The sequence below is a fragment of the Kogia breviceps genome, chromosome 8 (genome assembly GCF_026419965.1).
Source record: "Kogia breviceps isolate mKogBre1 chromosome 8, mKogBre1 haplotype 1, whole genome shotgun sequence".
NCBI lineage: Eukaryota > Metazoa > Chordata > Mammalia > Artiodactyla > Physeteridae > Kogia > Kogia breviceps.
Window position 1 is genome coordinate 24,009,856 of NC_081317.1, and position 26,616 is coordinate 24,036,471.

Genomic DNA, 26,616 nt, shown 5'->3' on the forward strand with positions numbered 1-26,616 from the left:
TGAATGAATGGCTGAGTAAATAAACGGAAGTGAACTGATACCGGCAGGAATGGATTTGGGAAAGTTGGGAATTCCACCCTCTGGGCCTGCCGAGGCCTGTACGTGCTCGCTGTGGGGAAATCAGTAAACCAGGTGCCCGGTGTTGAAGGGGGCGCGTTACGCAAGGGCACCGACAGCCTCTGCTGACTGCACACGCCAAAAATCTATGTGAATCCAGCCCAATCTAGACCCTAAGGACCTCGTACCTCGGTTTACCTATGTTTAAAGTGGCCCTAGGGACCTCGGTTTACCCATCTATAAAGTGCGGATCTTGCAATTTCAACTTTTTCAGTGATGATCCCAAGAAGTAATGGATATAGTAAGTGCTTTATATAAACTAAAAAGTGCTGGAACAAGGTGGGGGAAGCAGTGACTCTGACAAGGTGTGTTCAAGGTGAACCCTCCGGGGAGCACTTCTTAAATGTGAACGTATACTGGGGTCTCCCGGGGATGTTGGTAAAATGCATCCTGAGTCACGTGTCTGCCGTGGGGCCCGAGATTAGTGATGCTAACATGCTGGCCTCTGGGGAGGGAGGAGAAATGGGAGAAGGAACGCAAGCAGAGAAAGAGAGTTCGGGCGAGGAGGAGAAGATGCTAGGAAGAAGGGGAGGCTTCTGGCGCAAGCGAGGATGCGCAGACCAACGCTGGGAGGCGGCGGGTGCGGGCGGCTCCGCGGCTGCGCGGGCTGCGGGAGGCGGCGGATGCGTGCTTGCGGCAGCGGCGGCGGCGGCCGCGCAGTCCCGGCCCAGCGCCCGCGGCGCCCCTGCTACGGCCCGAGCGGCCTGGCTGCGGGATCGGTGGATAGCGATGGCGCGGCCGCGCCGGCAGCGCCCGGGGGCCTGGGCGCCGCTGCTCTTGCTGCTGCTGGCCGGGCCTGTCGCCTGTGCCGCCAGCCCCGCGGACGACGGCGCGGGCGCCGGGGGCCGGGGGCCCCGGGGCCGCGCGCGGGGGGACTCGGGCTCCGACGAGGTGGTGCCGCGCCACGACTCCTCCTACGGCACCTTCGCGGGGGAGTTCTACGACCTACGCTACCTGTCCGAGGAGGGTGAGGCTGCGGGAGGATGAGGGGCTGCGGGAGCGGAGACCCGGCACGGGGGCCGGAGGCGGCAGGAGCGGGGGCGGGGGCGGGCAGTTGGTTAGGATGCGAATGGAGGCAGCGCCGGCACGGCCGAGGAGGCCCGGACGGGGAGCGCGTGGCTCCCACTCCCCAACCGCCTGGACAAGTGGTCCCAAGAGCTGTCAGCCCCTTCCACCCGCTGCTGGCTTTACAGGTGGGGAGACTGAGGCCGGGAGAGGCAGGTGGTCAGCCAAGTCCTGCGAAGCTGCGGACAGGTGGGGCCGAGCCTAGGCTCCCCCAGTTTTCAGCATCTGGCCTCCATTCTCTGTCTCTGTCAGGGGTTGGGGTAGGGGGTGGTAAGGGAGGAGGCCGACATCTGGCCTAGCGTGTGTGAGATAAGAGCAGCCGGTGGGAAGCAGAAATCGCAACTTAAGGAGAGATGTTGCCTTGTTTCCTCCCTGACTGTATGGACCTAAATTGGCAGTGGCTGGTGTCCCAAGCTCAGCGTTCTGTTCGTGCTCACTGCCCTACCCGTGAGAGCTGGGTCACATCTCTTTCCCCACTTCCATCCCTCTACTGTTTTCCCACATGTCATGTGTCCCTAGTGTGAGCCACCATTGTTGGGGCCTGGTGGGCCCAGAGACAGGGTGTTTGTCCCTCAGTGACCTCCCTGTAGAGGCAGTTTTTCAGTGAGCACAAAAGCCAAGCCGATTTTCTTCAGAAGGAATGGAAACTGGCTTCTTACTTGTGCAATTTGGAAAGTGATTTTCCTTTTCTTCTGCTAAGAGGAATATCCAAGAATCAAGTTGGGCTTTGAAATGTTGTGTGTCCCAGCAGATGATATGATGCTGGATGTATCTGTTACTTAAGATTAGGTTTAGCTACCTACAACAAACAAATATTAATAGCTTGAATAAGATAGAAGTTCCTCTGTCACATAAAGAAATCTAGAAGTAGGCAGTCTAAAACTGGTCATCGGAGACACTAATCCTGGTCTTCTGCTTCTTCACAACTCTTAGAATGTAACTTCATGGTCCAAAATGGCTGCTTCATCTCCAGCCATTACATTCACTTTCCAGACCAGGGGAAAGAGGAGGTGGGAAGAAGGTCACTGACTACTTCATAAGGAGATTGCTCAGAAGGCCCATGTAACAATTCTACTTACACTTCACTAGCCACAACCTAGTCATATGGTCACACATAGGTGCAGAGGAGGCTGGGAAATGTAGCCTTTATCTGGGAAGTAATATGCCCAATTCAAAAACTGGACCTACTGTATTATATGGAGAAACGGATTTGGGGAAATATATTAGTTGGGTAGATGCTTAACTGCTGAAACGGGGTCCCCCAACATACAGTGGCTTAAATAATATAGTTTATTTTTCTTTCACTTGAGTCTGGCTGGTCTGGGCAGGTGGTCCAGCTCTCTTCCACAAGGTCATTCAAGGACCTAGGTTCTTTCCCTGATGTAGTTCCCCCACCCTCTAAGGCTTTGTCCTCATCTGTGTGGAAGTCAGTTTGCTTGCACATCTTTGTTCAAGCTTGAGGAAAGGAGAAAGCGAGGAAGTTCAGGACAAACGATTACCTTTTAGGCTGGTTGCACAAATCACTGCTGCTCACATTCCTTTGGCAAGAACCTAATTACATGACCTAGCTGCAAGGGAGGCTGCAAAGTGATTTGTGCAACCAGCCTATGAGAGCTGGGTCACATCTCTTCCCAGCTAGAGTCTTCTAGCTGGGCAGCCATGTGGCCAGGGAGAAGGAAAGAATGCAGGGGCAGAGTAGGGGAACAACAAGCAGAAGTAGAATCTGTCACTCTATAAAAGAATAAATAGTACAAAATCCATCTCTTTTTGAAAGCGTGTAACACGTAGTTATTCTATTCATAGTCGGCCTAGCACACTGCCAGGTGACTCAGAGGTGGCACGTGAGAAGTTATATTCTCATTGGGCACATGCACCTAACAAATGGAGAACAAGGTCAGATTCTGTGTCAGTTTGTATATATAGAGAGAATGAAGTTAGCTGTAGAGTCCAGGCACTTTTATGAACACGGACGTCAGGTGGGCTGCAGGCCAAAGGAAAGCTTTATAGAGTTGAACCAGGAAGTGTGAGAGACTTTGGTGAGACAAAAGGGGGAGGGCACTTAGGTGAGGTGACCCTACACGGGGGCCTGTGATATGTGTACAAATCTCTAGTTTGTCTGCTTGGCACTCTCACCCATTCGGCACATACAACCTGAAGCCTGGCTCTAACCCTCAGAAATCTGCAATGGTTCCAACCTCCTCCCTGGATGAAGCTTCAACTCCTTTATCTGGAATTTTCTGTCTGACCCAAATTTCATTTACAACCATCTCTCCTTCCTTTCCCTCACTCTGAGCTTTCACTGTCCATTCTACTCTTCTCTCTGATCCTTTCACTTATCCTCAAAGGCTGATCCTACAACCATCTGTTGGGTGCTAGTGGGGATGTTTGTGGGGTGAGCCTCCCAGGGGAAGCACGTCTGCTAGATTAGCCTGGCCCTAGGCTTTAGCCTTGTGGGTCCTGAGTAGAGACTTTCCCAAGATCCTTAGAAATAATCAATGACACTGCCTTAAAAGGGTACTGCCAGAGATGGAGAAGCAGAACCAGGAAGTGTCCCAGAATGGTTTCCCACCCAGGAGACGAAGGAAAAAGGCATCACGAAGAGTGTCCCATACCATGGGGAGTCCCAGTGAAGACTTAAAATAGTTGATGGATTCAGGAAGTGAGAGGTAATGGGTGGATTTTCCTGGGATGAATTCAGTGGAGCAGGAAGGAGGGAGACCAGTTGATTTTGGAGGAAGTGGCAAATGAAGAGGTAGAAATAGTACCTTTAAACTATTCTATCTTTCTATCAGTAAAGTGAGGTTGTCTTTTTCTAGTGATTGGGCTGTTTTCTCTATGCAGGGTACCCCCTTCTCAGGTTCAAAGTTGCCGACAAACTGAATTTTTAATGAAAAAGTAGCCCAGTGATATGAAATCAGAAAAAGGGAATGAGAATAATGGGGTGGGCATGGAGAATTCTCTGAAACTCTGGTTGAGCCCAATGACCATTACCCACCTTGTCCAGAGACCATTTCTCCAGTGTCCAGGTCGCCCAAGACCTCCAGGCCACAAACTGAACACTGGCTGATTGGATGTTTCTCATCACCCGCTAACATGTTCATTTTTTAAAATTTAAATTATATTTTGGTTTAATGATGCTAGTTTTCAGAATTCTTGGGGGTTCCCACTGTCTTAGCCTATCCTCCTCAGCCTTACAGTCCCAGCTCAATTGCTTCCTCTTTCAGAGGGCTTCTCTGCTTTTCTCCTCCCATTCCCTGCCATTAGGCAAGATATTCTCCCAGAGTACACTGTCTCACCATGCTGTGACCCTTTGTGCTCTCTATGGTTAACAGTTTGGATAGGTTCTTGGTGCTTGACTCCTATCCCTCAGACCTCTTACCCTTGAGGTTCTCAAGCCAGAATCTATATATTCAGAACAACAGTAGAATATAAAACAGATTGGCCACATGATTATGGGCAAACCTCCTATTCTGAGGGTTCCCTGAAAAACATTGAGTTGGGTGTTGGCTTAGGGTTAAGTCCTAAGTGAAGCCTGCTCCCTTTTCCTTGCTGCTGGGATTTACAGACCAGGTCTGAGGAGCAAACCCTGAGACTCATCAGCCAGCCACTTGGATGATGGTAGCTGGCTTGCCCTTGGGCCATACCCTACCTAGGAAGGAAAAAAGGAACACCGTTCAAGGTTGCTTATCTTTAAGGCATAGTAGTCTGACCACTTGTAAAACATGGCCCAGTCAATGAGTTTCTGACCATTGAGTTCTGACCACAGTTTTTCCCATCTTGGGAAAGAGCTAGTAAGGCAGTAGAGGAAAGAACAGAGCTTGGGGGGAAGGGCAGGAGTTCCTTCATCTGCCTGTATTCTTCCTGCGTCTGCTGTGTATTGTATGTGGATACATAACTCATCACCATACATATAAACATTTGGGATGCTTTTCCCCTTGTGGTGCATATATACGTACTGAGAATAAAAAGATCCCCACCCCTCACTCACACACAGAGGCACATGCACACTTTTTTTTTTTTTTCATTTATAGTATCTCTTCGTTTGTACTTTGGTTTGAACAAAGATAGTATCACCTTGTTCAGTGACACAGTAGAAACAGCATATATATATATATAGTTTTGGGGCGGGAGAATAAAACCAAAACAAATCACAGAAAAGGTAAGTAATTTAAAGGTAAATAATCTACATCTAATTCACATCTGTGAATCTAACCCAATAATAACACTAACTGGGGCTAACTTTTAAGTGCTTACTTAAAAGTAAGGTACTTCCTAAGTACCTTACCCATATTAACTGTAATCTTTATAACAACACCCTGACTTAGATACTACTGCTATTCCCACTTTAGAGTTAAGGAAACTGACCCCCAGAAAGTTTAAATATTGTAGCTAAAGTCACACAGCTAGAAAGTAGCAGAGAACCGGGTGGGTTTGTTGTTGATTGACTTTATGGATCAGGTGGTGCGAGGCGTCCCGCTTGTTTACAAGAGAGGGTCCCTGTGGACCTCCCTTCTAAACACATGTGCTAGGAAATGCAGTGGAACAGACGGGATGGGGCATTTTTATGGGCAAACTTGAAAAGAGGAGCTTGGACTTGATGGGGTAGTCAGTTGGGAACTGCAGGTTCCTGAGTGGTGGAATGCCATAATGAAAGCTTTGCTAAACGGGCTCCACGTGGGTGGAATGTTCCATTTTACAAAGTCCCTTGACGTTTTTGCTTCATTATATGGTTCTGATAAGCATAAACGATTCAGGCAGTCCAGAAAGAGAAATGGGCTGATGCAGTAGCTCTCAGAGATTTGAACAGATAATTTCTGGTTAAAACTTCAAGGAATTAAGTACCAAATTAATACCTGAGGGCTGTGATCCAAGCAGTTAATTAGAAGCAATAAATAGCAAATGAGAAGCCATTATCCACCCAGTGGAGTATGGCAAAACAGGCTCAAGGGATTGCAAAAGAGGAACAGATAGTGGCTGCGAGTTAGACAAGAATGGAAACAACAAAAGCATGTTGAGAACCTGGAGAAATGAACCAAGCAAATAAGTGCCTCTTGAAGGGAGGAAGAAATGGCTTTCATCCTCCAAAACAGAACAGTTTTTGGAGGGATTTACAGGGCATATGTGAGAAGAAGGAAAGGGAAGGAGAAAAAAAAGGTATTTTGCCTCAAACCAATATTATTTGGTCTTCGTCCAAATTTTGATTTTCGATAAAGAGAAAGAAAGCACTAAAATGGAAAGTGGAGGGAAAGGAACAAACAAACAAAACCACCAAAAACCAGTAATAAAAAGGTGGGAGCAACAACATTCTAAATCAACTTATACTTCAACAGAAAAAAAAAAAAAAGTGGGAGCCTGGGAAAAGCAGAAGCTGACATGGCTGGGTGTCTGACTCATACATCTCAGGACTAAGACGCGTGAGTGTAGGAGAGGTAGGAGGGGGTGGGGAGACGCCAGTAAAGGTCTTCAAATGGCGTTGTGACAAGATCTGATTTCTGTTTTAGAAACCTGGCGCTGGTGGAAGAATTAGAAGGGAAGTGGGGGAATCAGATAGGAGGCGGTGCAATAGCCAAGAGGCAGGCTCATGTTTCGGGGTGGGAATGAAAGGAATGGTGACGGAGGAAATGTTCCAGGTGGAGGAATCTAGGGTTTCAGGGTTGGGAGACTGGGGGTGGGTGGTGGTATTCTTCACTAAGGTAGAAAACACAGGAGGAGGGGCATTTGGGAGGTGGAGGAGCTCAGTGTTGGGCTTCTGGAATTGTTTTGCTTGTGGAATGTCCAGGCAGAGACCCCTGGAGGCAGTTGATTGTTGGGCTTACACGTCGATATAAGAAAAGGAGAAGTGCCAAAGAATTGTGAAGTTAGAGAAAGAAAAACTCTAAGGAAAGTAGGAGGAAAGAAATAACGAAATAGCAGAATTTAATGAAATAGAAACCAAATATTCAGTAAAGGGGATCAAAAAAGCCAGAAGTGATTCTTTGAAAATATGAATGAAGTAGATACATGTATTAGTCAGTGTTATCCAGAGAGACACAGCCAATAGGATGTGTATGTATATATAGATGAGAGACAGAGAGAGAGAAGTTTATTTTAAGTAGTTGGCTCACGCAATTTTGGAGGTTGGCAAGTCCAGAATCTGCAGGGCGGGCTGGCAGGCTGGAGACCCAGGAGAGAGCCGATGTTATAGTTCAAGTCTCAAGGCCATCTGCCACAGAATTCACTCTTGCTTGGGGAAGGTCAATCTCTTTGTTCTGTCCAGCTGGGGATGAGGCCCAGCTCAATCTGCTTTACTCAGAGTCCACTGATATAAAATGTTAAATGTTTATCTCATCCAAAAACACTCTCACAGAAACATCCAGAATAATATTTGACCACATATCGGGGCACCTGGCCTAGCCAAGTTGACACATAAAATTAACTCTCAAAATAGGATTCTGGCAAGATTTATAAGGAGAAAAAGAGAGAAGACAAATAATATTAGGAAGGAAAAAAGGGAGAAATAACCCTAGACACAGCAGAGATTAAAAAGCTAATACATTACAACTCAATAATAAAAAGACAGCCTACCCTATTAAAACATGGAGAAAGGCTCTAAATAGACATTTCTCCAAAGAAGATATACAAATAGCCAATAAGCACATGAAAAGATACTCAGCATCATTAGTCATTAAGGAAATGCAAATCAAAATCATAATGAGATACCACTTAACACTCACTAGGATGGCTGTAATTTAAAAAAAAAAAAAAAAAAAGGACCTCCCCCCAACCCCCCTACAGTACATTGCTGGTAAGAATGCAAAACAGTGTGGCTACTTTGGAAAATAATTTGATAGTTCCTCACAAAGTTAAACGTAGCATTAACATATGACACAGCAATTCTATTCCAAGAGAACTGAAAACATATGTTCACGCAAAGACTTGTACACAGATGTTCATGGCGGCATTCATAATAGCCCCAAAGTAGAAACAACCCAAATGTCTGTCAGCCCCTGAATGGATAAAAAAAATGTTGTATGTCCATACAACGGAGTGTTCCATAAATCAAGAAATATCGTTAATTCTGTGTACCTAGGGTATTTAAAAATTAAAATTCTACAGTAAACATAATTTTCCAATAAAATTGTACAGTGCACGTAAAACAGATCCAATTGAACATCTTTATTCTCTAGGCTTCAAGATGATAACTGCTAATAAGATATGGTTTTTCACAAACATTTACATTGTATTGCTATTCAAGGATTAATGCACTTAGTCTCTACCCATCAAGGTTTAGTCAGAAAGACAGAGACCAATTTTTTAAGCTTTTTAAAACAGGATAACCAGCCCAGGGAGCTGTCTGAAAAGGTATTGAGGGGACTGCAGAAGCAAAAAGGGAGCTCAGAGAAAGGCACTTTGGGAAGCGGCTACGTGCCCTGGGGCTGAGAGAGCAGAGAAGGGCTTGAGGTTGTGAGAACCAAGAGCTCAGACAAGGGACCTCCCACTCCCACCCCCACCCCAGAGGTGCAGCCCATCCTCTGAGAATGGGCTGTCTGCCCAGCTGATGCTGGTTCCTTTGAAGAGGCTGGTCCTGGGAGTCTAGAAAAAAGCTGTAAACCCAAACTGACTGCCAGTGCAAGGATGAAGGAGAGTTGCTGAGGACTTGCATATTGGACAGCAATCGAACAGGAACAAATGGTCTTTCCCTCCTCCTGCCTCCCAACCTCCCTTTAATGTTTTCTTTTGGCAGAACCTAGCCAGCTGGCAAAGGAGAGATGTGGTTTGCAGAGTACTAGCCCATCCTACAGCTGGCTGTAGAGGCTGGGTTGTAGCTGAGATACAGGAGCTTAAATATTGGCATGTGGTCCAAACTTATCTTATTCCAAATAGTGAGATCATTTAATTTCAGGGAAAAAAATATAATACTGCTTTGCTTATATTCTGATACCAACACCGGTTGGTGTCTTGAAATTCAGTTCTGGCACTCATGACCCCACAGGTTAAAGGGCATGGTCCACAACAAGACTAGCCTCACTTCAGACCAACTGGCTACCAATCCAGGGGCCACTCACACCCCCCCCTGGGTTCTATAATTCACTAGAATGTCTCAAAGGATTCAGGAATGGGCTGTACACACAATAACAGTTTTAGTATCAAGGATACAGCTCAGGAACAGCCAATGGACACACACACAGGGCAGAGTCTGGGGGGCTCATGAATGCAGTTTCCGTGTCCTGTCCTGGAAGGAGAGGATTCGTCTCCATGGAATCATGACTTGTCACCCTCCTGGCATATCATTGTGTTCACCACCAGGAAGCTGCACTGAGCTTCAGTGTCCAGTGTTTCTATTGGGGTCTCATTACCTAGGCATGGTTGATTTAATAATTAGCTACAGAACTGAACTCAAGTCTCCAGCCCCTCACCCCCTCCCTGGAGGCAGGGCTAGCTCAAAGCCCCAAACCTCTAATCACGTGGTTTGTCTTTCTAGTGACCAGTCCCCATTCTCAGTCATCTTATCTCTTAGCATAACCTCAGGTGTGAACCCAAGGGGCTCAGGAATAAGAAAGACCCATTGGGAAATTCCAAGGATTTAGAGTCTCCCTCCCAGGAACCAGGGACAAAAACCAATCAAATTCTTTATTACAAAACATCTTACAGGGACTTCCCTGGTGGTGCAGTGGTTAAGAATCTGCCTGCCAGTGCAGGGGACATGGGTTCAAGCCCTGGTCCGGGAAGATCCCACATGCCACGGAGCAACTAAGCCCGTGCACCACAGCTACTGAGCTTGTGCTCTGGAGCCTGCGAGCCACAACTACTGAGCCCGTGTGCCTAGAGCCCATGCTCTGCAACAAGGGAAGCCACCGCAATGAGAAGCCCGCGCACCGCAACAAAGACCAGCCCCCGCTTGCCACAACTAGAGAAATCCTGTGTGCAACAATGAAGACCCAGTGGAGTGAAAAATAAATAAATAAATAAATAAATTTATACTTAAAAAAACAAAGCATCTTACAAAATGAGAAGAAAATAAAAATAAGTAAAAAATGAGAAGAAAATGTGATATTATTAAATGATGCCCAAATTCATTTGACAACAGAAGTTCTCATTCCAAGATTTAGAAGCATATAAAATAGGAAATCAGTGCTAGAAAAGCCCTGAGAAATAAGCCATTTACCAACATTAATAAACTAGTTCAATACATTTATAAGTGAGCTTTGTTCCAAAACTTGCTCTTATGTGGAGCTTAGAAACCCATTCTTCTTCTAGAGACGATCTTACCCAATGGTTAGTTTAAAAATTTAATAGTAATAATAATCCAATAGTAATAATTACTGGCATTTATTGAGCTGGAAATTTGCTATATGCTGATGTATTATTCTAGATGCTAGGAAGTAGTAAGGATGATGGAAGGAAATGGTGTACCTGCGTCAGAAGCAACATTACAAGAGATTGTCTTTTTCAGACACCTATAGAACCTTAAAAACTTAAGTAGTCATTGCATTCCTGGATAAATACTTTGAGAAAAAATAGCCACAGCATTGTAGTGAGAAATAAGAGGAAGAACATATAGGATGATGCTTAACATAGTAGCATCGAACTCCATAAATATTAAGAGAAAAACGAAAAACTCATCCAAGGTGGGACTCAGTCTATAGTACTTAAGTGGATTTATGACTTAGCATAAAATAAGCATGAAAATAGGAAAAGTAATGCGTATGGCCCAAGTACTTAAAGATGGTGAAAAGGTAGGGCTGTACTTTAGTATGTGATCAAGATCTAGGGTAGTAGAGGTGAACTGTCCATAGAGCACAGATATGAGCCAGGAAAATGTGGCCTGGTGACTTTTTTTTTATTGACGCGTAGTTGATTTACAATGGCGTGCTAATCTCTGCTGTACAGCAAAGTGACTCAGTTATACATATATAGACATTCTTTTTAAAATTAATTAATTAATTTATTTTTGGTTGTGTTGGGTCTTCATTTCTGTGTGTGGGCTTTCTCTAGCTGCGGCAAGCGGGGGCCACTCTTCATCGTGGTGCGCAGGCCTCTCACTGTCGCGGTCTCTCTTGTTGCGGAGCACAGGCTCCAGATGCACAGGCTCAGTAGTTGTGGCTCACGGGCCTAGTTGCTCCGCGGTGTGTGGGATCTTCCCAGACCAGGGCTCGAACCCGTGTCCCCGGCATTGGTAGGCAGATTCTCAGCCACTGTGCCACCAGGGAAGCCCTAGACATTCTTTTTTTAGATTCTTTTCCATTATGGTTTATCACAGGATATTGAATATAATTTCCTGTGCTATACATTAGGACCTTCTTGTTTGTTCATTCTAAATGTAATAGTTTGCATCTGCTGTTGTCTTTTTTAAAAAAGTATAATTTAATGAAACAAAGTAAACAAAACCTCATTAAAAAAATTACAAATCACAAAGGACTTCAGAATAGTGAGAAAAGAAAAACTAATACAATAATTTTTTAAAGTGTATTTGCACTGCCTAATATCTATGGGTGATTTTATTTATTCATTTGACAATCATTCAATGTCCAGTGTCAAGCACTGTGCTGGGCAGAGAATACAAGATGAATCACACATGGTGCAGGGAGTGAACAGCCTAGAAGAAAACTATTTGTGTCACAGACTGGAAGCATAATGCAGGCTTTCCTTTGATGTGTGGTTGAATGCATTATGATGTTAAGAAAGATGCATGAAATGATGTGTTTAAAGAATTAGTGAGATAAGAAAATGTTCTATACGGCTTAATGAAAAACGGAAGTTCCGAGAAACAGAAAAATCCTATTATAACATATCGATATAAATGGAAAACCTCTGCTATCAAATATAGAAATGTTTCATTTATTTTTTCTCTTAGAACATGTGTATTGTATAAAACTGTGATTTTCACACTCTCAGGGGACAGTGGGTATGATATTAGGCCCTCTTTCAGTGCCTCAGGCTCCTTACCTGTAAATGAGGAAAAAGCCCTTTCTCAGCTAACACGTAAGGCTGGGTTCAAAGATGTGTGCCCCTACCTGCCCCTCATGAAAAGGGTGATTAGGCTTCAACAAAGCTCTTTTCTGAGGCCTTCACCATTTCTAGACGCGTGCGCTAGAGAATAGTCAACCTACTAAAAAGAAGCATTTCTCATTGGAAACGTTGTTCCTGGATTTTCTAACCATTATTTATTCTCACTGGCCAGGTTACCCTTTCCCTACTGCTCCTCCTGTGGATCCATTTGCCAAAATCAAAGTGGATGACTGTGGAAAAACTAAGGGATGCTTTAGGTTGGTAGATCTGCGAGTTGGATAACTTTAAAGCCAAGACTTTGATTTTACTTCTCAAGGTAGTATTTAAATTGCATGCAGTTCACTCTAACCAGGGACCTGTACCCCTCATAACTTCAGCAGGGATGCGGCTTGTTTCTGATGGCCACCCCAGGTTTCAGTCTTCCAAGCCTTGAGCTGTAGCATGCCCGTGGGCCCTAGAACGTTCTTCTCTAGTTCCTCATTTATGACCGTACGCCATTGGCTCAGGTGTCTAACCAGTTGGCTGTATGAAAAAGAATCACATAACACAGAATATGTCTCTGCTTATTCAGCAGGGGTGTGGATGGGACAGGCAATAATAGATGTGCCTAAGACCCAGTTCCTTTTCAAATCAATAGTCATGACTTATGGGTAGCTGTATGATGCTAACTAGTCATTACGCATTGATTATTGTGTCTAGCTAGTTGTCTCAGATCTAGTGAGTTCCTGCCTGATTATTAGTAGTATTCTGTCAAGACGTGATGGGCTGGAGCTAGAAAACAGTAGTGTAGACAGTGGGCCTCCCGTCTAGACAGCTGTGCTTTGTTGGGAAAGCCTCCTTTTCTTTGAATCTTTTATTTTCTAAAACAAATTGTCCTTGAGTAAAGATTTTGATGGCCACTGCACTGAATGTTTTGATTTTTTATTTTTTGGTTCAGTGCTCAAGGAGAGACAATTGAACCATGGGGGTTTTGCATTTTCTTTGGATTACAAGTGTATTTCTAAGGAATTTTTAAAAATCTAGTTATATGATTATTGGGGAAGATAGCCAGCAAAGAATAATTCTGGTGATTAGGGGACATTTTTGAGAAGGGAAGGTATTTTAGTGCCCTGCTGGCTTCAGGGAGACTTGCTTTCTGGCCCATTCACCCCTCTTTTAGCTTTCCTCACCCTTTTCAGGTTTTTCAGCCCAGTTCCTGTGGTCTTGAGCTTACACCTCCTGCCAGCTTCTCAGGGTCTCTGCCAGCAGAGCTGCATGTTCCTTGTCTCCCTCCTCCGTCAATACTTGGCAGCCTTGCATCCTGTACTTTTAGATACCTTCCATCTGAGCTTAGATTATCCCACCCGTTGCTACAATTTTCTGTCGTTTCTGAAAATGGTGTAAAGCAGTGTTCCTAAAACTAGGGCTTGCTCATCCTTAAAGGATCCACAAGTCCTCTGGAAGAAAATTTAAATTCATGTTTCCATCTCAGTGATGCTCCTTAAACAGATTAACAAATGCATAATCTGGTTATCTGGATAACCACCTTACAGTGCTCTATACTTTAGTGTCTGAATTGTATTAGCACCAAGTAACCCGATAGAGCAAAAGCAAATTTTATGAATAAATGATGCATTCGCGCCCAGTGAATACCAGATGAGGCATTTGTTTGGTGCCTTGTATGTATAAGTGTTGTGGAGCAGTCCAGATAGATAAAAGTGGAGGGGAGTGGAGTCGTGTCTAGTAGTAAGAACATGCTCAAAATAAAGACCCTGCAGAGTCCAGTCAGACACACTACATGCAGGTAAGCAGAAAGTCGCTTTCAGTGAAATGACATCATTTATCACGTGACTGCTATGAATTTAAAAGTTCCTGGTTTTGTAGTTTAATCTATATTTAATTTGCCCATTTTTGTTAGTTTAATTTTGTAGTTTAATTGAAAAATTGTAAGTGAAAAGAACTGGTAATTTAAATTATTAACTCAGAGAATTTTTCTTCTCTAAAAGGGATGCAGAAATAATTCAGTAATAATTAATATTTGAGAAACTCTAATAACACGTAGAGAACCTGGCTAGGCCTGGAGGCCCAGGTTCAGTCCTGTTGCAGCTTGATTCACTCGGTAAGTTCCTTCCCATCTCTGGACCTCAATTTGCAGGTAGATAAAGAGGAGCGGTTCATCTCCATGGTCTCTCCTGAGTGAAACTGGGGTTTTGAGATCCCAGGTAGCAAAGATCTAATTTATTTATTAATGTTGCTTAGCGTCCTGCCTGACACACAGATGTTCTGTTAATGTATTTTGAGTAAGTGGCTGAGGAAGCAGTAATATCTGTTTTGATATATCCTATAGATATGGCAAACCGGGCTGTAATGCAGAAACCTGTGACTACTTCCTTAGCTACCGGATGATAGGGGCTGATGTGGAATTTGAGCTGAGTGCAGACACAGATGGTTGGGTAGCAGTTGGATTCTCTTCAGACAAGAAAATGGTAAGACACGAAGCACGATAGAAGCTAATTTTTCTCTTTAGTTTGCTGCGCTACTTCAGACTTTAGAGAATGAGCACGGTTGTGTGTCGCTAAGTTATGACGCCACTTTTAAATGGGAGAAGCCGATTTCTGGCATTTAATTTTCTTTTTCAAAGTAAAGCAAGTAAATTGATCAAATCCTTATAACAATTATACTAGTTACGGCTCTCTGATTACAAGTTAAAAAAAAAAAAATTCAAGCTAGCTTAAACGGAGATGGAAGGGTTGGTTATGAGAATACAAGGTGTCTCGTGGTACCTGTATTCATTAGTTATTTCCATAGTACTTCTGCAAGAGAGCCCCCAAAACTACACGGCTGATAACAGGAAGCGTTTATTTCTTGCTCACATGTGTGTGGATTGGCTGGGACTCAGCTGGGCTTGGCTCCAGGCCATGGCTTGGATTCAGGTATTCTCTAATCATTCTGGAACCAGTAGCTACCCAGGCATGTTTTTCTCATGGCAGAGGCAGAAGCACAAGAGCCATCCAAGCTTATTTCAAACCTGTGTTCACATCACATCTGCTGATAATATTCCATTGCCTGAAGTAATTCACACAGCCAAGCCCAGAATGAAGGGGCAGGGAAATACACTCCCTCTAGCAAGAAGCCTTGTGAAGGTGTATGTACATAATATAACAACAAGGGAGTGAAGAATTGTGTCCAACGATTCAGTCTTCCACAGTGTGCATGGGCAAGAACACGTCTGGTCCTCAGAAAGGACTGTGAACGGGGACAGGCAGGAACCCAGGTAGCTGACCATCACTTACCTCTGCTTCTGTCTGTGCCTCTGCTGCATTCTCTTTCCTCTGGAGTGTCCTCCTTTGCCATTCACCGTGCCAAGGTGCTTCCCAAGTAGCCAGACTTTCTTAGGCCTTTGAACCTTTGCGTGTGCTGCTGCTTTTTCTGCAAGACGCTTCTTCTCTTCCCATGGTCTGTTTTGAGGTTCTTCCAATGAGAGGAGGGCAGCTCAGACCAGGGTTACGGCAGCAGGCGTGGTGGGAAGGACTCAGATTTCAGATATGTTTTGAAGGTAACGCTGACAGTCTTTGCTGGTGGATTGGACATAGGTTGTATGTGGGTGGTAAGAAGAGACTGGGGGATCAGGCTAAGCAGTCAGAGCTCTAGTGAGTTTGTTCTTGGAGAGTCACTAGAAGAATGCACTTCTCAGTCCAGGCTGTAAGACAGTGGGTCCACCTGGTAAGATGGCATGGATACTAATTCATATCACTTATCTCCTACTTTAGGGTCAATAGGAGAAACAGCAGGTGTGTGCCATCCCAGAAGCTGGCTTGCAGTGCAATTGACCATTTCTTGTCCTGGAATGCATTTGCACTCATGAAGCAGCTGTTAAGATTAGGGGGCTCAGAGGAGGGAGGTCGAGTGAGGAGCATTCAGATTTTATGTTTGACATTTTGCTATCTAGAGGCCTTTAAAGTATAGGTCTCAAAAAAATATATATATATATAGGTCTCTCTTTTCTTCTCCTATTACTCCAAGAAGCACAGATTTAAAATTTTTCAAAACCTGATGCACAGGAAAAGCAAAATGGAACCCCTTTTTAATAACCTTTAACGTTTTTTGAAATGATGCATTACTGTTTTCTTCGTTAGAGTTTATTTTTTAGAGCAGTTTTAGGTTCACAGCAAAATTGAATAGAGGGTACAGAAGATTTCCATATACTCCCCCAACACACACATGCAGAGCCTCCTCCATTATCAGCATCCCTCACAGAAGGGTACATTTGTTATAACTGATGAACACCTATAACTTTTTTGGTTGGTTTTTTACGAAAATGTTAAACCTACAGACAAGCTGCAAGGATAGGACCATAAACTCCTCTATGTATGTTTCACCTAGATTCACCAAATGGTAACTTTTTAAATTGTGGCAAAAGGTACATAACCTAAAACTTACCATTTTAAAGTATTCAATTCAGTGACATCAGTTACATTCATGGTATGGAACTGTCACCACTATTACTTTTTCACAAACAATACCATTTGCCACGTAGGCTTTATGTCTCTTTACTGCTGCTGCTACTACAACAACTCTGACTGCTGCTACTACTTACTATTTTTATTATTTTCTGGAAACTTTGGAGGTTAAATTGAAGATATCATGACCCTTTAACCCTAAATATTTAAGTGGGTATCTCCTAAGATCAAAGACATTCTTTTTCATTATATAGTTTATTAAATTCAGGAAGTTTAACACAGATACAATAGTATTATCAAATATACTTGTCCATTTTCAAATTTGCCCTTTGTCCCAATACTGCCCTTTACAGAAATTTTTATTTTATGACTCAGGAGTCTGTCTAGGAACACCATTAGCTGTCATGTATCTTTAGTCTTACTTATTTTGAAATAGTTTCTTTTCTTTTCTTTTTTCTCTTCTTTTTGGTCTTTCATGACATTGACCCTTTTGAAGATTACAGGCCAGTTTTTTGGTAGAATGACCTTCCATTCAGGTTTGTCTGATTGTTTGCTTATGATTAGGTTAGTGTCTGTGTTTTCGGCAGGACTGCTGGAGAGCTGGTGATGTATTCTTCTCTAAATGGCTCATTAGGAGGCACTTGATGTCAGCTATGGTGATACAAACTCTGGTCACTTGGTTAAAGATTTTTTTTTAAGATTTTTTTGGGGACTTCCCTGGTAGTCCAGTGATTAAGACTTTGCACTCCCAATGCAGGGGGCCCGAGTACGATCCCTGGTCAGGGAACTAGATCCCACATGCATGCTGCAACTAAGAGTTCACATGCTGCAACTAAGAAGTCTGCATGCTGTAACTAAAAGATCCCGCATGCCGCAACTAAAGATTCCACGTGCCGCAACGAAGATCCCATGTGCCACAACCAAGACCTGGTACAGCCAAAATGAATAAATGAATGGATGAATGAATGAATGAATGAATAAATAAATAAATATTTTTTTGATGTGGATCATTTTTAAAGTCTTTATTGAATTTGTTACAATAGTGATTCTGTCTTATGTTTTGGTTTTTTTGGCCGCAGGGCATGTGGGATCTTAGCTCCCTGACCAGGGATTGAACCCGCACCCCCTGCACTGGAAGGCCCACTGGACAGCCAGGGAAGTCCCTGGTTAAAGATTTTTAATGACTTTTAGGACAATTTTGGGGGGTGGGGCTTCCAATTACAGAGTTAATGGATCGTATACTTCGGAGTGAAATTTCTTCCTAGCAGAAAAGTTTGCCAAAGACACACCTTTGACTTTTTTCTCCATCATCTTTCGTGTTAGGGTGGTGATGATGTCATGGCCTGCGTCCACGACGACAACGGCAGGGTGCGTGTACAGCACTTCTATAACGTAGGCCAGTGGGCAAAGGAGATTCAGAGAAATCCTGCCAGAGATGAGGAAGGAGTTTTTGAGAATAATCGGGTCACCTGCAGATTTAAACGGCCTGTGAACGTTCCCAGAGATGAAACGATTGTTGATCTGCATTTAAGTTGGTATTATCTGTTTGCCTGGGGTCCAGCCATTCAGGGTAAGCTTACATTTTGGTATCTGCATTAAACACCAGACACTGCTCTGCTTGTAGTCCTTATTTACTGGGCGAGAGAGTGCTAAGCACTTGCCTGACATAAGAGAGAAAGGCGATATGAATGTTCTGCCTTCAGAATGTTATAATGGACTTATACACATGAACACAGAAATGGACAAGTTATACACATGCATAGTTAGAGGAAGATATACAAGATAGTATATGATGAGCTCTGTGCTTAATCAAACAGATCATATGTCTGCTGTATATGGTATGTGGACTCTAATTCTCACACTGGTCTCGTTTACTCCTCACCACGTCCTCCAGAATTGTAGGAATTATCATCCTCATTTTAGAGAGATTAAGGGACTTGCTCAAGGCTATATAGTTAATTAATGGAAGAACTGAAATTCAAACCTAGATCTGTCTGACTTCAAAATCAGTGAGTACTCTTAACTCCTACACTCTAAGTAGAAAATACTGAACAGGAAAGGGCCTCTGGTGGCTTCTCTAGAGATTGACACTCACTTTGTGACTATTCCGGTGGTCCTAAATCTACCAAATTATCCTATTGTTTAGCCCATCCTCAAATTTTAATGTGTATGGGGATTGCCTGGCTATATTGTTAAAATGCAGTTTTCAGTAGGTCTAGGGTGGGGCCTGAGATTCTGCATTTCTAACAAGTTGGTCCACTGATGACCTCACTCTGGGCGGCAAGGCTCTTTAGCATTTCCCCAACAGTGACCCAAGCATATCATGAGGCCTTTGAGAGGCTGCTAAAATCAAGTTACACTGTGTCTACAGCATTCCTCCTGGTTCATCAGCCTGATGGCGTGACCAAGGATGGAACTGAGCTGTTCTCAATCCCTGTATGAGAACTCATTCTGGGAATTGCATCTTTCTCATCAACTATCCGTTGCCTAATCTGGATCTTTTTTTTCCTCTTCAAATTGTTCCCATTGATCTCCGATTGGAGATTTTATACCCCCCCCCCTTTTTTTTTTTTGCCTGTTTCTAGTTGGGAAAACATATGGAAGCCACCAGATTTGTGACACCTTTTACATTTGCGTATTTCCCAGGTTACCGACAGTGGACCTACAGTTATACCTTTGAGTACTTTCAATGCCCTGGGAAATAAACTATGTCTTAGGCTGGAGAAATGAACTCATTTTAAATGATGGGATTTGGAATCTAAAACTCTGGGTTTGAGTTTGGTTCTGCCTTTGGTAGCTGTATCTAGCCTTTCCCTCAAGAAAGGTATGAATTGGAGGTACATAGTTAAGCCTGGGAATTTATGTAGGTGACCAATGATTGATGAGGTTAGGGAGGAGAGGTGAATGGGACCAGTTGAGAGAAGAACTCTTGCCAGCCGGAGGAGTTTGGTTTGTGTTAACAGGAGCCAGCTCGGACACTGCAGCAGGGGCTTGACATGTCCAGTTGGACGCAGCTTCTCTAGTACCTTAAAAGCCCTCACTCTGAGCCCTATTTGCAAGGAGATCTTTGCTCTAAATTCATATGCCTTAGTCTCCTAAATTTCATATGGGTTAATCCAAAGGTCAGGCCCTTCCTATCAATTTCAGCTTATTAAGCAGCCTTTGCATACAGCCTTTCCCCTCTTTCCTCTTCTAACCAGGTCAAAAAATGTTTCCCATCCAAAGACTCGTTTGGTATCTTAATCCTCTTACTTTCTATACCATTCCACACCACTCTGCCAGACAGACGTGCAGACATACAGACACACAGCACACCACACCCTCTCTGGTCTGGCCTGGGCAGGCTACCACTTTATATCTCATAGACTTCCATCTGCAAGGGAGTCCATGTGGTCAGGAGTGGTTAATGAGCCATACATAAAAAATATATCTGGAAAAAAAATAGTAGCTCTTGTTCTTTGAAGTTTAGTTTTTCTGTGGTTTGCATGTATCATTTTAAATCTGTTCCTTTTTTCTATTGCCCCTTCCTTTTTATTTCTTTCCTCTTTAAAGGCTCCATCACCCGACATGATATAGACTCACCACCGACTTCAGAGCGTGTTGTCAGTATTTACAAGTATGAGGACATTTTTATGCCATCAGCTGCCTATCAGACCTTCTCCTCTCCATTCTGTCTGCTTCTCATTGTTGCCCTGACCTTCTACTTATTGATGGGAACCCCTTAACCACAGCTGCAAAGCCAACAGATTCAATGCATTATTAGAAAGTCTTTAGTATATTTTTAAAAAATATGCAGTATAATTTTAGCTTCTATTATGTAAAAAAAGACATACATTCAGCTTTCTGGAAGAAAGAGCAAGTTTCTTTTCTAAGCGAAGAGGATTGTTTAATAATGACCCCATACTTTGGGAAAGTACTTAAAACTTTTCTAAGCATTCACTTTCAAATACGTTTTCTTATTTGAGCTTCTCAACATCTCTGAGTTGGCTTGATGAACATTATTATTGCCATCGTACTGAATGGGATTTGAGACCCAGGAAGGCTCCCTTTTTATGACTCTCGTGCCATGTAGCCTTGGCTACTTGGTCAGATAACACATAGCGAGGTAGAGAAAGCTAGGCATAGAAACCATGTCTCTAAACAACCTTTACTCTTCCAACTACAGCTCAAGAGAGTTACTTGGAGTAATACTAAGGAGAACTTCACTGGATGGCCCAAGTTCACAGTCAGCCTTTTAGGCAGAAGAACTTTCAAATTTTCATAAAGCATGAAGGCATTTGGATACTTACACAGCTAATGAGGAGAATGATGGAGATAATAGTGATATGAAAATGGTTCATATTTATTTGAAGTGCCTTCTGGATTAGTAAGTAGCTAAAAGAACACATTTTTTTTTGCTGCTTGGAAAGGTTAGAAATGGAACTGTGAGTGTTCCTGAAGATGTAAAATTATATTAATGATAACAAAAAATATGGGCATTCTTAGAAGTTAGAATTTGGACTCTACTTCCACTGTATTTAATAAATTAAGGTGTTCCTTTGTGGTTACAGCTAATTCTGTTGTCAGTCACCACATATTGAGTATGAGTAAATGTGTATTATAATAGACAAATCATCTTGAATATTCAAGGCATTTTGATAACAAATTAACATTTTTGGAGATTGTGGAGATTTGGAGTAGAAACATTTTAAAGATGACATTTTTTTTTTAATTAGCAAATGCAAAATGACCCATCAAGTGAATTTACTTAGAGTATCCATTCAAATGTTCAGACTTGTAAATTGGATTGGCAGTCAGCATAATTTATAATAATGTCTTGACTTGATGCATTTTCTTTTTTCAAAGGAACCCAAATGTTCCTTTATTCCAACTGACTGAGTTAACAGCCCATTTAGAGGAAAAGAGTCTCTGGGTATAATTATGCTGCTGAGGCATTTCCACTGTAGAGTTCTGGAGTCTTCTGGCTCCCCCCCAAGTCCCCACCCCGTTGCTTTAAAGCTGGCTCCAACTTTGTGGTTTTTTGTGATTAACAACACTGGAGACTGTGATTTCTAATGCCATCCTTGGAATCCATGTCAGAAGTGAAAGGCCACCTCTCCTATGGGGGAAGCTTTCGCATTCTTCTGGCACTGAACAAAAATAAGGAAAACATCCAGATTCTGTGACATTTACTGCGTGCATCCAAGGGATGTAGGAGAAACAATCCTCATTGCAGGTGGACAGAGGTGAAATGACATCAAACGAGTGATGGATTCAAACTCAAGTCATCGGATTCAAGTCCCTGGCTCCACCTGACTCATAACCAAGCCCTCCAGCCTTGGCTGAGGATGGCCTGTGCGTCACCTTCTAAGCTACAGTGGTTGTGTAGCAGTGAGGACACTGAGTATGCAGGCACCCACGTTGTAAATAAGAAAGCAAATATTTTTATATTTCACCCTCTCATGGGTATAACATTTCTGCCATAAATAGGTTAAAACTAAATCGAGACTTGAGCTAGTCTCTGTAGCAGGCAGGGAAGGAATAAGTTAAGGGATTTTCCTTCCGCTTACATTTCAAGTCAAGCTAATTGTTTCATGAATTGTTTTTCCTTGGATTACCAGTTTTGCCTATTTGTGCTTAGAACTTTCAGCGACTTCTCATTTCCATTAGTGTGAAATGCAAACCACTTTGTTTACCTCCGGTATCATCTTTTGTCACCACTCCTCACCTTGCTCTGTCCCAGCAAGACTGACTTGCTCTCAGTTCCTCAGACCTGCTTTCTCACCTCTCATGACGTTCCCTGTGGCCCAAACATCCTCCAATTCCTGGGCTTGCTGAACTCCTATGCACCTGTCAGGTCACAGAGTAAGTATTTCTTCCTCCAGTCCCCTGGACTAAGTATCAATAGGTTCAGGTCCCTGCCAAACGCTCCCAGAGCACACTCGGCTTTCCCATTATTTTACTCATCACACTTTCCTGTAATTGCTGGCTCGTCCTCCCTGCTAACTCCCTAATGCAAGGACCATTTCCTGTTACTCATCCTTATAACAGACACGACTGCATAGTAGGTGCCCAGCAAACATTTGCTGAATGAATAAATGGACGAAACTCTACTCCCATGGCAAGTTTGGTCCAGAAAGCTTGTATTCCATATACATTGCTAGACTGGCCGACATTTTTTTATTCTTCGACCTGTGATCACTCCTTTAGCAAACACTGAACTTTTGTCTCTTGAAACATAAATCGAAAGATCTTCCTTAACAACGCTGTTTTGCCCTGTAAAACAGAGTTGACATTTATTTTTAACAATGATCATTGTTCAGAAATGGGAATTCAACAGACCAGGGATGCAGAACAGCATTTAACTGTCATCCCAGAGAATCATCAGTTTATAGACATACTGAAGTTAAAACTCTATAGACTCCAATTTTATTCGTTCTTACATAATGTAGGAGAATCAACTTGTATTTTATCTCTGTATTCCATTTTCTAACATAGTACTTGTTACAGGGGAGAAACCCAACCAGTGTGTTTTTGTAAATGCCTAAGTAGAATAATAATGTCTGCTAAATGTATTTAGTGCTTTTCTTAGCACTTTACAAGGATTAACTCATTTAATCCTCACAACAACCATAGGAAGTAGATTCTATTATTAGTCCAATTTTAGAGATGAAGAAACTGAGGCTAGGCATTTGGCCTAAATTACCAGTGTTGGCAAGGACTTTAGATGACATTTTATCCAATGCACTTATTTTAAAGAGGGGCAGCTGAGACCTAGGGAGGTGATGTGATTTCCATCATGCACATTCATTAAAAATTTTATTAAGTGGAACCTGCTATCCACACTCAAATTAGCCAGGTGCTTTTTTTTTCCCCTTTAGCAATTTATAATGAATAGAAGGACTTTTTATAGTTATATTTGGGGAAAAGGGTACATTTTACTTTCAGTTTTTTCTCTTCTCAAAAACATTTTGATTCTTTATTTTACCAGTCATTTTAGTGTGTTTAGTAGTTTTAAAAAATAATGCACAGGGCTTCCCTGGTGGTGCAGTGGTTGAGAGTCCGCCTGCCGATGCAGGGGACACGGGTTCGTGCCCCGGTCTGGGAGGATCCCACATGCCATGGAGCGCCTGGGCCCATGAGCCATGGCTGCTGGGCCTGCGCATCCGGAGCCTGTGCTCCGCAACGGGAGAGGCCACAGCGGTGAGAGGCCCGCGTACCGCCAAAAAAATTTTTAAAAAAATATACAGATTGGACAAGACTAGAATGTATTTGTCTTAGTTAATTTTTAAAAGTGACTTACCTAAAACCCAGGTCTTCTAACTTGGAGTCCAATGCCCTTTTCTTGCTCCACTGTAGTTTCAAAGATGCATTTGCAAACATGATTTCAGACAAAATGCAGGAGCCATATTTAATTATCGTAAGTTGGCTTTTGTCATCAAGGAAATCGGAAAGTTTGGACAACTCAGGGATGGATTTCCATCCCACATATTTTTTACTATTTCTGTAATTAAGTTTACAGTCTATATTCAGGATTTTGTGCTTAAGAGGTATTACCACTGAGGTTGTGTATTATTCTTAGTACTAGCCTATGGGTCAGCAAAGTTTTTCTGTAAAGGTCCAGATGATAAATATTTTAGGCTTTGCAGTCTTTTAGCTGTTCAACTCTGTTGCAGACAATACGTAAACCAGTGAGCATGCCTGTGTTCCAATAAAACTTAATTGACACAAATTTGAATTTTATATAACTTTCACATGTCACAAATATTCTTCTTCAGATTAAAAAAACTTTTTAAATGTAAAAACCATTCTTAGCTTGCAGACCATACAGAAACAGGCAGCCAGGTTGGGTTTGGCCTGTGGACTGTAGTTTTCCTACCCTTGCTCTCAGCTAAGAGGCACGCCCAGGTGTCATGATCATTTGTATAGGACACAGCGAGTAATGTATTATAATGTATTACTGGTTAATTATATCTAATTATATAATTAGATATAATTATATCTAATTATATAATTAGATATAATTAACCAGTAATACATTATATATTATATATTAGTTAATTATATCTAATTTATCTAGTAAAATAAATTATAGTTGATGGATTGTTATCTTGATAATGCATTCCCAGTAGAATTTGCATTCTAATATGTTTTCCAGAGTTGATGTGAAAGAGGTGTCAGTAAAGTCAGAGCTGGGTAAGCAGCAGTTTTATTTTATCTAAGCTGTGCCAATCGTGAACGACTTTCACTGTGCAGTTGGTCTTCGTGGTGTGGATTACAGTTGATCCTTAAACATTGCATGAGGTTAGGGGCACTGACTCTCTAGGCAGTGGAAAATCCACCTATAATTTACAGTAAGCCCTCCATAATATGTGGTTCCCATGTCTGAGGTTCCTCCTATCCATGGTCACATGGTCCAAGGATGCAACCAGCCTTACTACATGTAGCACTGTAGTATTTACTATTGAAAAAAATCCATGTATAAGTGGACCTGCACAGTTCAAACTTATGTTGTTCAAGGGTCAACTGTACAATGTTCAGACTAGTTTATTTTCCTCTAGACAATTTTAAAGTATTATCTAAATCTGTTACATCCACGGGATGGGAGTGTTTTACTCGTGACTATGGCATCACCTTGTGTATCATAATGGAAACATGTTGGAGAACCACCGCAATAGGTCAAATGCTGAGATGTGAATACTTTGCTGTAAATAACTGTATTGTTCTCTAAATAGAATTGGTTATGTTTAGTGAACAGTTTGATTATTCTCAGTGTGTTTGTATATATATTTGTACATACGTGATGAGGTCTGTATGTGTTTATACATAAATGCCTATATATACACATACCATGGCCATTTGAAGGTCTTTGTCAGGATTGTTTCTGGTTCTGATCTTGTAAATACTTCAAAACCCAAGAGAGAAAACATTGTATGTATTACAGGCCAAACTACCCTTGAGTTTATAGTCATTTCGTTTGCAGAAAGGGTTCCTGGATCCATTATTAAACCTTGCCTCCTCCATTCAACATTCTATAACTTGTTAAGAACATATAAAATAAAGTATCATTGTTGAGTTTGACTTTTCTATACCATTAGTTAAGAAACTAAGTCTAGTGTGAACTGAGTCAATGGCATGTAGATGCAACCTATCCACATTTTATATTTAATTAGATTTCTTGTTCAGTTAATCAGTTATTTAGTTTCAAGTTGTACTTGGTTGTTTTCATATTTAATAGATAAATATAAATTCCTTTTCATGAAAATAGTGGCTATTAACGTGATTTTAAATGTGACTAAAAATGTAAGTGAACCATCAAGCACTTTGGGGTTTTTCACTTAAAGTATGCTGATATTCAACTAATGTTTTCCGTTTTCCCCTGGATATTGGCTCTTAGGCAAATAGCTGTTCTGTTCTTCTGGAGGGCCGTGGATTCTCGAGGGTTACGAGGTGCGTGGCGGCTGTGCCATTCACCCAGATCACTAAAGCCGTTAACATTTCATCACACAGAATGTCCTGACCACCTGGAAGAGTAAATGCACCTTCTCCACCTGCCTTATTCCCCCAGATGCGCTCATATGCTGGAACAATCTGGCTCCAGGAGTATTAATATACTTTTTTGCGACTGTCTGTAAAATACTATTTTGTAAGAACTATGCCTTTAGTTGGACATTGATGGGTTATATTTGTTTTATAATAATTGTGTACCTAATGTTCAATTGTGGTTGATTTTGAGATTTATGTATATTTATAAGCCTGTCCTACGTGGATTTTTACTCTACGATGTGTGGTACCTTACTAATAAAGACATGGATTTCTATTTATGTAAAGTAATTGTAGCAATATTCCTAGATGCTACCTAAATGATTGTTCTGCCCATGTGCCGTCACAAGTACTTCTATCTTTAGAGGGCTATGTTAGAGTTAGAATATATTGACTGGATTTAAATTTTAAAATATAAATTCTCAACATGGTTTGAAGTTCTTCCTGTTGATGTAATTAAAGTTTATAATTCTTTATTGATTTA

The 26,616-nt window shown here is 42.2% G+C and overlaps 1 protein-coding gene across 2 annotated transcripts; it reads left to right on the plus strand.

The window, feature by feature from the left end:
- Positions 1–806: 806 nt before the first annotated feature.
- On the plus strand, positions 807–26,616 carry FRRS1L (ferric chelate reductase 1 like). Of its 2 annotated transcripts, none has more exons than XM_059072263.2 (5): positions 807–1,084; positions 12,344–12,428; positions 14,498–14,636; positions 17,934–18,180; positions 20,776–26,616. In XM_059072263.2, the coding sequence occupies exons 1-5, from the start codon at positions 847–849 to the stop codon at positions 20,796–20,798; spliced, it is 732 nt and encodes a 243-aa protein (XP_058928246.1). In that variant the 5' UTR covers positions 807–846; the 3' UTR covers positions 20,799–26,616. The 2 variants fall into 2 exon arrangements, with proteins under 2 accessions (XP_058928246.1, XP_058928245.1); XM_059072262.2 differs by having other exon boundaries at positions 813–1,084; positions 20,163–26,616.